Genomic DNA, 14,500 nt, shown 5'->3' with positions numbered 1-14,500 from the left:
AAGGTACTGCTATCCTTTTTGAAATATTCCTTCTTGAGTTGGGTGCTGAGCATTAAACATTTCAGAAGGAGAACATTATCAAGCCAGGAGCTATGTATATGTAACCTCATTTCAACCTCCTAACGCCCCAGGACATAGCAAAGGCTGACATTACTATCATTCCCATGATACAGGTGAGATCAAAGAGGCTCAGTGAGTTTAAGTTACTTTCCCAAAGTCTTACGAACAAAAAGTGGCAGAACTTATTCAAACCAGTTCTTTCTGACTCCAAAGCTGCAAGTCTTTCTGCTACAAATGTTGCCCAAATTACTTACATTTCTTATGTTACATTTTTTTTATGTTGGTACATTTTTTATGTTGTTTTATCACACAAGATGAGACCTAGCCCCTTAAATTTTTTTTTTTTTTTTTTTTTTTTTTTGCTGCGGTACGCGGGCCTCTCACTGTTGTGGCCTCTCCCGCTATGGAGCACAAGCTCTGGATGCGCAGGCTCAGCGGCCATGGCTCACGGGCCCAGCCGCTCCGCGGCATGTGGGATCCTCCCAGACCAGAGCACGAACCCGTGTCCCCTGCATCTGCAGGCGGACTCTCAACCACTGCGCCACCAGGGAAGCCCCGCCCCTTAAATTTTTAAGTGCACCGCAGAGCGCTATGTTGTACAGCAGATCTCCAGACCTACTTCAACTTGCGTTAAGTGGAAGTTCATACCAGTTGAACATCATCTCCCCATCCCCTTCCCCCAGCCCGTAGCAACCAACAATCTACTCTCTGCTTCTATGAACTTGACTATTCTTGATGCCTCCTCTCAGTGGAATCATGCCCTTCTGTGACTGGCTTATTTCACTTTGCCTAATGCCCTCAAGGTTCATCCATGTTGTCACACATGGCAAGATCCCCTTCTTTTTTTTAAGCTGAATAATATTCTATCATATGCAAATATTTATATTTTAGCTCCCTGTCTCATCTCTCCTACTAATTACAGCTATTTTTAAATACCATTTTTTTAAAACAAATTTGCACAATTTACATCAACGACAGTGGAATGACCTCAATGACTGCACATTACTCTGTGGGAATGGACCTAACCAGTTGCTAATCCAGCATGACCAGATCATTTGTCATCTAAACCAGAACATTTCTGAACACAAAAAGGGGCTGCTAACAAATGGGATGTTAGGACAACGCATAAACTGTCACTGTCCTGGGCAAACCAGGAGGTCTTGTCACCTTACTTATAGGGAACTCCAGATAACTTCCCAACTCCCACACGAAAGATCTCACCACATAAGCAGTTTTGGCAATCTATGCAGAGGAACAAAGGGCAATTGGGCTTCAGTGATGAACGTTACAGGATCCCAAAGAAAGTGGATGCCTTTACCATGTTGTTGTTTTCTGCTAACATCCTGTGGCTAGTATTGTCAGTAGAGCAGGGCAGAAACATGGACAAACACAAGCACTCAGTACTGGTTTGGAAAGTGTTAGAGCTTTTGACAATCTAGTTGTTTACTGACATTCGCCTAGCAATAACTTACAATGATTATCCTATACTCAGCTGACTAAAACTCTCTCTAAATGTTTCATGATGCACACACTCAACACAGAGGTAAAGAAGATCAAATGGGACCCTGTCTTGTTTGAGAGAGAGGCTGAGTCAGAGGCAGAGAGACAGACAGAGATAGAGCAGAGATACAGAAAGGAGAAATACAAAGAGACACATAGAAGAACAAACACAGACATGGAGCAAGAGGAACACAGAGACAGAGATGGAGAGGGAGACAGACATAAGGAAGCAAGAAACACTGAAGAAAGTGAGAGATAAAGCTAAAGGAGACACAGAGGCAGGGAGAAACACAGGAGAGAGACGAAGAGGTTGACAGGGCCGCACTCGTTTTATGAGAAACAGGTGTCTACAAATGGCAGCTCTGAGTCAAATTTACTCTATTTACATTTAGATTCTATAGATTATTGCCAGCAAATTCAAGCACTTTCTGGCTCCCTTTTCTGGATTAACTGATAAAGAAGGTAACTTGTTTCACAACCAGGCAAAGCAAAGCAGGTCAGTTAGGAAGGTCAGTGTGATACCTCCAAATTCATCATTACAAAATTAAATGTAGATATTTTTCCCTGATTTTCAGTCACTAACCCTGCTGCTACACTTCATACATGATGTCTTTCACTGCAAAGTAAAGGAGCTGTTACAGTGGAGGATTCCTGGACTGAATGTCAATATTATGACGTAGTATGAGTGTGTTTCATGTTTGGTAATTGCAATCATTGTTGCTTTTGTTGTGGTCATCCATTTACAATGCTTGGCGTCAGTTGATTTATCTCTTGTAAAAGTAAAATACAGTCTCTCTGTGTGAAAACAAAAACAAAAACAAAAAAACAACAAAAAAGTGAATGATTACAATTGTGGGCTGACTGCAGGATCCGATAACAATTGGTGCAGTTTGACAGCAATTTTCAGCAAGAATCATCACCAGAGTACAAACGCAAATTATCTGGGGCCCTGCTTCTTCAGGAATAAATTTGAAAAGGCAAAATGAACTCTGTGTATGTGTGTGTGTGTGTTTATGAGCCCCAAACCCATTTAAAAAATAGACTTGCGAGTGGTAAATTCCCATTTGTGACCAGTGAAGATTGTGCTTCCTAGTCCAGCAGCATGTCACTGCTCATGAATCAGCTTGTCACCGATTCAAAGTAGATACAGGCAGGATCACCGTGCCACTGCAATGCCCGGTGATTTTGTCATAGTTATTGATTCATGGAAGACACCATGTCTGTGGAAACATTATTAACCATTTTCCTCCACCAGACATCCACAGGCTTAGGATCCAGGAAGAAAAACATCGTCCATAATTCAAAAGCACAAGATGGAAGCTTGAACAGGGCTGTGAATTCTGGGGCAGGAGCCTTTATTCCCATGCAAAGCCACAGGAAATACTCATTTTTGCTATCAGCTAGCCTAGAAAAAGGAGGAAGATGAGCATAATTCTCATTATGGTGAAATTACCACTTCTATTACCATCATAGTTACTTATTAAGTTCATAATTCATGGCCCATCACTCATCCCTGAAGCCTGACATTTACATGTAATGGCATTTCTTTGTGTAACAGGAAAAGCAGTCTGTGAAGAATGACCACTTGCATATACACCTTTGAGATGTGGAAGGGTCAGAAATACAGAGCAACTAGAGTGATGATGGGCTGATTGGTTCTCCGTAATGTCAGGCTTTGTAAGATGAAACCTTTCACATTGGTAAAAATGAATGCACTTTCATTCAGTTACATCATGATTTAAAGTGGCCTACTTGCTTGCACACTTACTTTTTATTCTTTGGTTTGTATTCCTTTCTTTCATGATTTCTGAAGCACTAGGACCCTAGGAGACTGGAGTAACTTCTAATTGCAGGGATAAGGGAGTTGACTTAATTTTGATTTGTAAGGCAATAAATTTGTTATAGATTATTGGATTCAGCAGTTTATATAGCCAATTAATTTAAGGTATTCATCTGTCCATTGTAGGTGTCAATAAATATTAATTGAATAAATTAATAAATGAGTAAGATTAATCACTCAATAAATATATATATATTAGTGCCTGATATATGTAATACACTGTGTTAGTTGCTAATAATCAAAATAGGGTAAGAAACTTTCTCAGCTCATTAGGTATTTTTGCTAAAATATCACTCCAATGAAACCTCCCTGGCCACCACATTTAAAATTACAAGTCTTGGGCTTCCCTGGTAGCGCAGTGGTTGAGAGTCCACCTGTCGATGCAGGGGACACGGGTTCATGCCCCGGTCCGGGAAGATCCCACATACCACGGAGCGGCTGGGCCCGTGAGCCATAGCCGCTGAGCCTGCACATCCAGAGCCTGTGCTCCACAACGGGAGAGGCCACAGCAGTGAGAGGCCTGCATACCGCCAAAAAAAAAAAAAAAAAAATTACAAGTCTTCCTCATCCCACCTCCCAACCTGTTCCCCAGTAGGCCTCAGCCCTGCTTTCAATCTAACACATTTTATATTTTTCTATTTATTTTTGTTTATTACTTCTTCTTCCTTGACTCTAATGTAAGATCGATTAAAGCCGGAATTTTTGTCTGGTTTATTCACTGAAGTATTCCCAGCACCTGGGATAGTACAAAGCACAGTGAAGGCATTCAATAAATGTTTTTTGAATAAGTGAAATAAGGAACAAATAGAATTCGTCCCTCAGAGAATGCAGGTTTAATAAAAGAAACTAATAAATCAGTCATGTAATATAATAGATGTTACCATCAGTGTAGTTGGTTAGACCCCAGAGAACAGGGACGTTTTCTTATATGACCACTGTGTATACACAATTCTACAACAAACACTATTTACAATATATGTATTATAATAAGTGCTTTTAAAATAAATGAATAAATAAATATTTATGTGATGCAATTAATCTATCAAAGAGTATTTGGTTTCTATGGGGGTAAATTGCCCTCCATACTAAGGCATTTTGCTGGTCGACCTACCTTCACCATCAATCTTCTTTCAGTGTTATTGGCTGGGGAACGCAGTCCATAGCATTCTTAGTAGAGTGCCTTCATACACAGCTGTCCAGTTGGAGTGTGGGAAGGACACTGCTTCACATGCTGTGAGGATGTATACCCCCATGCAGATTCCAAATACATCTGCCAATTACAGACATGCAGCCAATCTGCACATTTTGAGACCGTGTCGTAAGACATAGAGTCTGATTTCATGCTTTCATTAGATATTGATTGAACACTCTTTATATTTTAGGAACTGCGGAAAGTAATGGGGATACAGTAGTGAATAAAAAAGATTGGGTTTCTGGTTTCATGATATGGTTGAGAGTAAGTCTACTGTGTTATATATTCTCCCTGCTTCTCTGTTCTTCTGTCCCTGACTTCTTTGGGGTTAACTAAATATTTTTGATATTACATTTTAATTCCTCAATTGGAATTTTGACTGCACTTCCTTTTATTATTTTCATTTGTTTTCCTAGCATCTAGAAATTGTAATCTGTCTTCTTCACTTATTTAGACTACTTACAGGTAATATTGTCCCACTTTGTGTAAAATGTACAACAGTAAAATTTCATTTACTTTCCCCCATACTTTATGCTATTATTGTCAGAAATGTAATATCTACAAATGAAATAAACCCCACAATATTTTTTGGTTGTTTTAAACAAAGGAAATAAGAGAAAAATGAGATAATATTTTATATTTATTCACATATTTTCAATTTCCAGTGCTCTTTATTTCTACCTGTACATCTAACTTTTCATATCATGTAATTTCCTTTCAGCCTGAAGAAATTCCTTTATAATTGCTGGTAATGCAGGTCTAGTAGCTATGATTTCTCTCAGCTTTAGTTTATCTGAAAATAGCTTTATTTCATCTTTATTCTCAAAAAACTATTTTCACTGAATATAGAATTCTGGGTTGAAAGTCTTTTTATTCCCCCCAGAACTTATTCCATTGTTTTCTGTCATCTATTGTTTCTGATGGAAAACCATTCTTATATTATTTAACCTCTATAACACATCTTTTTAGTCTTTTTTTTTTGAGAGTTTTCTAATTTTTTTCAATAATTTGACTATGACCTGTCTATGTGATACATCTTGTGTTTATCTTGATTGAGGTTCAAGTTTCTTGGATATGTACATTGATGTTTATAAACAAATTTGGAATGTTTTGGCCATTTATTTTTCTAATTTTTCTCTTCTATCTCATTTGGTTCTCTAATTACATTCATGTTAGACTAGTTGATATTGTCTCACAAATCACTAGGGATCTGTTTATTTTTTAATCTCTTTTCCTCTCTATTATTCAGGTTGGATGATTTGTCTCTTTCCATCTCCATTCAAGCTCTTAACTCTTTTCTCAGTCATCCCCAATGTGCTGTTAAGCCCATCTCAAAAAGCTCTTTCATTTTAGATATCTTACTTTTCACATCTAAAATTTCCAGTTGGTTCCTTTTGTAATTTTATTTTCACTACTAAAATGTTTCACCTGTTTACTTATTATGGCTAATTTTTTCTTTAAAGTCCAACATCTATGTCATCCTAGGGTCAGTTTCTATTGACTGCTTTTTAAAAAATCTTGAGTATGGGTCACATTTTTGTACTCCTTCACATGTCTACTAATGCTTGGTAGCATGATGGACAGTGTTATAGTACATTGTAGGGAGTTTAGATTGTGTTATCTTCTTTTAAAGTGTGTTGAGTATTCCTCTGGAAGGCTTCCCACAGTTGCTAGCACTTCTGGTGTTGCCAAGTTCAGGTCTATTATATGTTAGGATAGGTCAATTTTGATGCTATACTTAGTTATAGGGTGTGGCTCTTACTCTGGGAAATGATACTTTCTCCAAAAGCATAGTCTTTCTGAGCTCTCCAGTGCATGCCAGAGGTGCTCAATGCATAGTGCAATTTCTTTCTTTCCTTCTTTCTCTCTTTTTTTTCTCTTCCTTTTTATTTATTTATTTTTTTTGTGGGGAACCTGGGCAAGAACTCCAACATCTTGCAGCACTGTACAATTTCTGATATCTCCATTCAGTTCTCAGTCCTATAGCAGCTTCTGCTTGCTGAGTATTATGAAGTCTGTCCCTGAGCATGCATCACCCAGCCCTTGGTCAATGACTGTATTAGTCAGTGTTTTCCAGAGAAACAGAACCAAGAGGATATATACAGATAAACAGAAAGACACTTATTTTGAAAGATTGGCTCATTCAATTACAAAGGCTGAGAAGTCCCACAATCTACCATCTGCAAGCTAGAGGCCCGGGAAAGCTGATGGTATAATTCCAGTCCAGACTCAAAGGCCTGAGAACCAGGGGAGCCAATGATGTAAGTCCCAGTCAGAGTCAAAAGACCTGAGAACCAGGAGCACCAATGTCTGAAGGCAGGAGAAAATAGACGTCTGAACTCAGGCAGAGAACAAATCCGCCTTCCTCTACTTTTTTGTTCTGTTCAAGCCCTCAACCTATTGGATGATGCCCACCAGCACTGATGAATGTGATCTTTTTTATTCAGTCTACCAATTAAATTGCTAATCTATTCTAGAAACATCCTCACAGACATACCCAGAGATAACGTTTTGCCAGCTATCTGGACAATTTTTAGCCCAGTTATGTTGACACATACAATTAACCATCACAATTACCCACATTCATTTAAGTTTCACACAGCTCCTCCCCTCTGACACACATAACAGTTCTCTCTTCTTCGGCACCTTGCCCTGCAAACTCCAGTCTCTGCCACCTCAGCACAGTGAGCATGCACTCCACCTCTCTGAACTCTGGAAAGAAAATGCCCCCAGGCAGAGGGAGCTGGGCATTGTGGAGCTCACCTCTTGGGTTTTTCTCTCCAGTACCACTGTTCTACATTGCTTGTTGTTCAGTGCTTAAAAACAGTTGCCTCATATACAGGCATACCTCATTTTATTGCACTTCACAGATATTGCTTTTTTTTTTTTTTTTTTTTTTTACAAATTGAAGGTTTGTGGCAACACTGGGTTGTCAGATGATGGCACTGGGAAACAAAAATTTATGTGACTCATTTTATTGTGGCATTCACTTTATTGCAGTGGTCTGGAACAGAATCTGCAATGTCTCTGAGGTACGCATGTAACTTGCCAGTTATATGGTTGCTTATGGTGAGATAATACTTCCAATAATATTTATTTACTCTCTAAAGGCTGGAGGTAAAAATCTTCAATCTTACATTGCAGTAGGGAAGACATGTCAAATACATAATTGTATCATCAATTGTTTTAATTATATTTGTGAGAAGGCTATGAAGGAGAAACACAAGAAATTATAGAGTATAGAGTAAAGCTGTTCATAACCTAGTTTGGTCTGCCATGTAAAGTTTTCCTCAGAAAGTGATTATTGAACTGAAATCTCAAGTATGACAGAGCAGAGGTTAACTAGGCCACAATGAAGTAAAACAAAATTTCAGAGAGAGATAATAGCATGTGGAAAGGACCTGAGGGGTACACTGAAGGACTGAAAAAATTTGATACCTAACATTCACTGAGTGTACGTTAGGAACAGCCACTGTGCTAAATGCTTTATATATTATCTCATTAGATTCTAACAACATTATGAGGTAGATACTATTACTAATCCATTTTATTGATGAGGAAACTGAGATTCAGAGAGATTAAATACTTACCCAAAATCATATAGCACTGGGATCTACCTAGGCTGTTTTATTACCATGCTGGAACACTCAGACACTATAAGGGGAAAAGAGCAGAATGATCTGATAGCAGAGAAGGAAAGATAGGGAGGGAGAGGAAGGGAGATCTAAAGCTCTCTTTAGCTTTTTAGCTAAAGCTCTCATTGAGAAGAAAACACAATAAAAACCACCATATACAATTTACATTTAAATATATTCCTAAAAGGGACTTAAAAGTTATGTTTTGACAACCAAGATCTGTAGTATAAAGTCTTTGTTTGTTTTATAAAGAAAAGACAGACACCCTGAGAAGTTTAATAATCTGCCCAAGGTCACTGCTGAAATCTAAGACTTTTAACTACTGACTGAAAACAGCAACCTGTAAAATTTGTAGCCCCAAGTACAGTTCAGAAGATGCTCCAGGGAAGAACATCATTAATTACCAAATTGGAGATGGGGACAGGGAATGTAACATTAATACTTAAGTACCTGGGAAGCAGAAAGGTCCCTTTCCCACACCCAGGCCTGAGGGTCCAGGAAGCTGTCACAGAGAGAGTGAGCTTGGCAGATATCAGAATTTAAGGGAAAAGGAGGAAATCAAGCAACCAGCAAATATTTCTTGAGAGTCTGACACATGCCAGTTTCAGGCATGTTTGTAGAGTTGGACTAGACAACAAGATATCAAATCTGAAGAAAGGAAGTTGAGTAGGAGGTAACACTAGTCTCTCTTCTACTGCAGATGGCTGGTAGAACCTTCTCTCTCTAACTCCTTGTCAGGATAGGGTCTCAATCAGCAAGAGGGGACGATACCCAGAGCAATGGGGTGTGATACAGGGGCAATAGAGAAGATAGAGCAGAGGAGGGAGGTGGGTCATTCTTCTATTGGGAAGGCTGCAAACATGACAGGGAAAGTTTACCAAGGCAAGTGTGTTTGAACGGAGTTTTGAAGGCTGCACGAGCAGGTAGAAGTTGATAATTGGTGAAGGACCCACCAGACTGTGCATACAGTGGCACAGAGGTTTGAAAGAACATGAATGGAAGAAGCAGAATGTCCTGCTTGAGAAACTAAAGCAAAATCATCATGCTGCAGACACATTTACAAAAGAGAGGACACTTAGATGGACGTGTCTCTTTAGAAATATACGAAGAAGCCAACTAGACTCTGTTTTATGTAAATCAGACTTATTTCACAAGTTTAAAAGCTCCCTTAGATACTAATCTAGGTAATGAGATCAGGTCTTCTTTTGGTATTGAAAGTGAATCTATTCACTCATTTGTCAGACATTTATTGATCTTTTATTATGTGCCAGACTCTCAACCAGCACTTGGCATATCAAGTAAGCAAGATATTTCACACCATATGTGTCAAGGGGAGAGGAGGGACCTGTTGTGTGAGTTTCAACAAAGGTGAGAAGGGTGGCATGGCCAGTGGCTGATGGTCTAAGACAGGGAGGGTGATGGACAATGTTGTCAGAGTGAGACAGGGCCAGATCATGCAGGGATTGGGGTCTGTGGTAGAAAGTGTGGATTTTTTTCATGAAGGTTTTAGGGGGTTTTTAAGTATGTAAATGATCTGATGTGATTTTCGTAGCTACTAGTTTGCTGTCAGCCCAACACAAGAGATCTATCAGGTTTTTTAGCCAGTGGACACCAATGGTAGGATGAACAGCTCCAAAGGGAAATAGATCAGTAGCCTTGCAGTCAGGACTCTTTATAATTCCAAGATGGGAATTATAATGTAGAAAAGCAACAAGAGATACATTTGCCATGTTCATATTATAAAGATGGTCTAACCTTGATTTAAATTGGTCTTTTTGCTGTTGCTTTATACTTAGGGAGGCAATATATATATAGCAACATGCAAATTCAGGCTTCTGGTCACTCAGAGTGGGCAAGTTGGTGCTGAGCTGAACAAGTGTGACTCCTGACACCAATAGTTTTTCAAGCGCTTGCTAGCTTGCCCACTGGGTCACTACTGATTTTTCTTGAGTCGTCTCCAACTATCTGAAGTCACAAATACTGCTCCTGCTCCGTCTACTCCTGGGTTAACGTTTTGTGAACACACTTTGTTTCTTTTGGAATCACTCTGTTTGAATGAGCCCCATCCATTAATGTCCACATGTGAATATATGAAGGATGTCCCATCTCTGGGCACGTCAGCTTATGCTAATGAAGCTGTGTATGAAGGACATCTATTTTCTCACTTTCAGGGAAGGCAAAAGTACTAACAGATGATTGTGATGTGAATGATTTATGCAGAGCACCCACTCCTCTGGAATCAAAGATGGGGAGCAATGCATGCACCAAATTGTCACGTGGGCCCTTAATACTGGTTTCAATATTGAAATTTCAATCCAGTTAACTCTTCTAGTGATATTTGTTGTATTCCCAATTTAAGACCAAAAAAAGCCAGCAAATTTTATTTTTGCCACTCAGAAGATATATTTGCATGATTCTTTTTTCATGGGGTAATCGTGATCTAATGCAACATAAAGAAAACCTTAAAAGTGAGAAAAGCAAAGGGAAAACAAGGATTTAATTTTTTCCTTCTGGGATCCCAACCCTCTGCCTGAGCGGATGGCTGCTCCCAGATCCTGCCTGCCCGGCGTCTGCTGACACACCCTGCAGCATGCCTGAGTTCCTCTCTGCAGACAGCATTAACAGAACCCATCCCGTATCTTCTAGGTTTCCTCTACACTCAGAACAGCACCAAGCGCAGCATTAAAGAGCGGCTCATGAAGCTCTTGCCCTGCTCAGCTGCCAAAACGTCGTCTCCTGCTGTTCAAAGCAAGTTTGTTTGTTTGTTTTTCTTCCCCAAACTTCGCTTGTTTTGTTTGTTTAGGTCTGCATGCAATGCAGTTCTCTGCTTCTAAAAAGAATCCATATATTATATTCCGCAAAACTAACTCTATTAATGTACTCGTGTTTACCTAAATACCCAGGGGAACCTCTGTGCAGTTGTGAGGCACTTCCCATTTGGCAGACTGACAGCACAGTGCTAGTGACAGGAGTCTGGACTTCAAAACATTTGGAAATTTTTGTGTTTTTTTGTTTGTTTGTTTGTTTTTTATTTTAGAGAGTAGGTATTATCGTTTTAATTTTACAGATCAAAAATTTAATACTAGAGAGATTAAGCAAATAGCCCAAGATCACCTAATTTGTTTGATATGTAGCTAATATTTGATTCCTGGCAGCTGTGTTCTATTGTCTGCACACTTATCCACCATGTGATTTTTTTTTTTTAACATCTTTATTGGAGTATGATCTGAGGTGTAGGAACTCGGCTCAGATAACTCTAGGGATTCCCATTGCCTAAATTGTTAGCAGAGCAGCTGTGCACTTTAAACTGCAATGCCTCGTAAATTTCCTGATTCACATACATGTATTTGTTGTGTAATTTAGATACTGCCAAACATCAGAAATGTTACTAGCTTTGAAAAACTACTATAAAGTGGAAAACATTTACCAAATATGACTTTTCTTCTCTGCCCACTCTTTCCCTGTCTCATCAGGGGTCTCTAGGAAAACAAAACCAATACATATATACATGTAGGTCTTTCTTAGCTTACGCCCTGACAAACCCATCGTAAGTTGAAAATATTTTAAGTCTGAAATGCATTTAATACACCTGACCTAATGAACATTGTAGCTTAGACTAGTTTACCTCAAATGTGCTCAGAACACTTCCATTAGCCTACGGTTGGGCAAAATCATCTAACACAAAGCTTATTTTATAATAAAGTGTTGAATATCTCTTGTAATTTATTAAATGCAGTACTGAAAGTGAAAAGCAGAATGGTTGTCTGGGTGCACAGTAGATGTAAGCATATCGGTTGTTTACCCTCGTGAGCAATGGCTAACTGGGAGCTATGGGTTGCTGCCGCTGCCCAGCATCATGAGAGAGGATCTACCAGATTGCATATCACCAGCCCAGGGAAAAGATCAAAATTCGAAGTACAGCTTCTACTGAATGCGTTTCACTTTTGCACCATTTGTAAAGTTGAAAAATGGTAAGTCAAACCATCCAAAGTCCGGGACCATCCGTATACATATACATACACCTACACATGTGCATACACATACACAGGCAAACATATATATATATAAAGGGATTTATTTTAAGGAATTGGCTCACATGACTGTGGGAGCTGCCATGTCCAAAATTCATAGGTCTGACAGGCTGGAAACTCAGGTAAAATTTGATACTGCAGTCTTGAATCAGAATTCTCTTTTCAAGAAAACTCACTTTTTGCTTAAAGCCTTTCAACTGATTGGATGAAGCCCACTCACATTATCCAGGGTAATCTCTTAAAGTCATCTGATTACAGATGGTAACCAGGTCTACAGAATACCTTCAGAGCAACAGTTAGATTAGTATTTGATTAAAGAACTGAGTACTATAGCCTAGCCGAATTGATACATCAGACTAATCATCACCCCGTCATCCTCTTTTTCTCCAATTTTGTGGCATTCTTAAGCAGTAGAATATAGAGGATATGTAAAGGGCTACCCTCTATTTTGTAAAGATATCTTATACAATTTATAGTGAACATTTACAAGCATCCTATTTTTACCAACATTCTTTCATACACAATTTTTTTCTAGCATCAAACATGTTAAAATCAGATAGAAAAGGTAGTGTTCTTTGCCAGTGAGGTAACAAACATTAAGAAGTTAGGTGAGCTATTCCAGGTGTAGGGCTACAACCCATATCTTCACCTACTCTCCTTCTTTTCTGCCACATCATTTTGTAGGAACTGATGAACTCAATGAGTGATTAAAATATGTGAACACTCTAAAATTCCACTAGTCTCGACAACACAGATAGAGAAAATATGGAACGTACCTCAGACAACCCAGTATGTCCTGTCAAAAGTCCCAGAGTAGCATAGTAATTTATTTCAGTGGCACTGACCAAAGTTAATATATCATAATAATATTTTATTAATTCACTTATTCATTCAACATATATCTATTATATGTCAGTTCCTGTTCCTATGCTGGGAGATAGGGAAGTAAATACAACAGCCTTTAAAAAGCTTTGTCCTACTAGAACCTTCTGTGGGGAAAGTGGGCAGGACAAAATTATTTTTATCAGTAATAATCCTATGGACCAAAAAATACATAGTTAAGATACATTGCTTTGATTTTTTTCCTTCATTGCACACACACACACACTATCTCACAAACAAAACATAAAAGGCCATCAGCCTGGAAGGCCACAATTCAGAAAGATGCCAGAACCTCAATTCTACACGGTATTGAAGCTGTAGACATTTTTATTGCTACTATTTGTCAGTGAATGTTGCTTATTAGAGCCATTGCTTTTCCCCTTTCAAGTTGAAATAAAAATTGCCAATTTATCAGATACTTACCAAAAACAGAGTCATCTGTACAAAGCAGACAAGTAAAATGTAACTTTCAGATGGATCTCTCTGCTCACTTAGGGAAGAACAAAATCGTTGTGCCTTGCTAGCACTCTTCCTGAATCAGTATTGTGGAAAGCCACACCTCTAAATAAGTGTTCACAGAAGATGCAATGCAATTTTCAACTAAGTGTGAGGAAAGGGTAAGGACATTTCTTGAAAGGAAAAGAAAATAACAGAAGATACTAAAAAATTAGCAGACTGGCCTAAAAGCTAATATTTTTATAAAAATGGGATTTCACAAAATTGGCTGCTCTTGAACCCACACTAGATGTGGCCTAAGATTTGTGGACCCCCCAAAGGTCCGCAGATATAAAACTCCCTCCCCCACTAGCCACCACTTTCCCTCTTATCCACCCATCGCAAGAAAACCCCAGCACGTCGAAGTAGATTACTTGAAAAGGAGACCACATTAATTCCATTGCTATATTAGAAACGTTTTTTTTTTTTTTTTAATTAGATCCCTAACCATGTTCCGGGCCCTAAGCAGTTGGGCACAGGACTGAAAAGCTGATGTGAAATCATGAAGCAGGAGGCAGGTGGTTGGAGACAGGACCCTAGCCCACCAGGAGAAAAAGCATGGGGACCAAACATCTCCATGTGGGACCACAGAGAGCCCTCCAGTGGGGTCTGGCTTGACTGGGTTAGTTCCAAGCTTGAATCACCTGCACAGGGGCTGCAGAAATATTCTCCACGAGATCCTATGCGGCTTCAAAGTTGGAGAGCTGAAATTTAGTTTAATAAGAGGCCAATACTCATTCTAAATTCCATTTTCTTTTTTCAGGAAGGCAGAAATGACAGGGTTTTTCATTCCTCTTGGCAGGAATGTGAGATTTATCAATATTATGCAAATAACAAAAGAAAAAAAAATCTTTTCTGTAGAGAA

General features: G+C 39.0%; 1 protein-coding gene across 6 annotated transcripts in view; it reads left to right on the top strand.

Annotated features, from left to right (window-relative positions):
• The window catches only part of KCNIP4 (potassium voltage-gated channel interacting protein 4), a gene marked incomplete at both ends in the record, with an annotated part of 1,193,276 nt that overhangs the window by 1,057,271 nt on the left and 121,505 nt on the right, over positions 1-14,500 (top strand). For 2 of the 6 annotated variants that reach the window (XM_079704274.1, XM_079704273.1), the window contains one exon: positions 10,874-10,979. The exons of the other annotated variants lie outside the window; for them this stretch is intronic. In XM_079704274.1, the coding sequence (XP_079560400.1) occupies positions 10,874-10,979 (106 nt within the window). The remainder of the gene's footprint in view (positions 1-10,873; positions 10,980-14,500) is intronic. 6 annotated transcript variants of the gene reach the window in all.

This window comes from Hyperoodon ampullatus (genome assembly GCF_949752795.1).
Source record: "Hyperoodon ampullatus genome assembly, chromosome: 1".
Classification (NCBI taxonomy): Eukaryota; Metazoa; Chordata; class Mammalia; order Artiodactyla; family Ziphiidae; genus Hyperoodon; species Hyperoodon ampullatus.
This window is presented reverse-complemented; position numbering and strand designations above follow the sequence as displayed.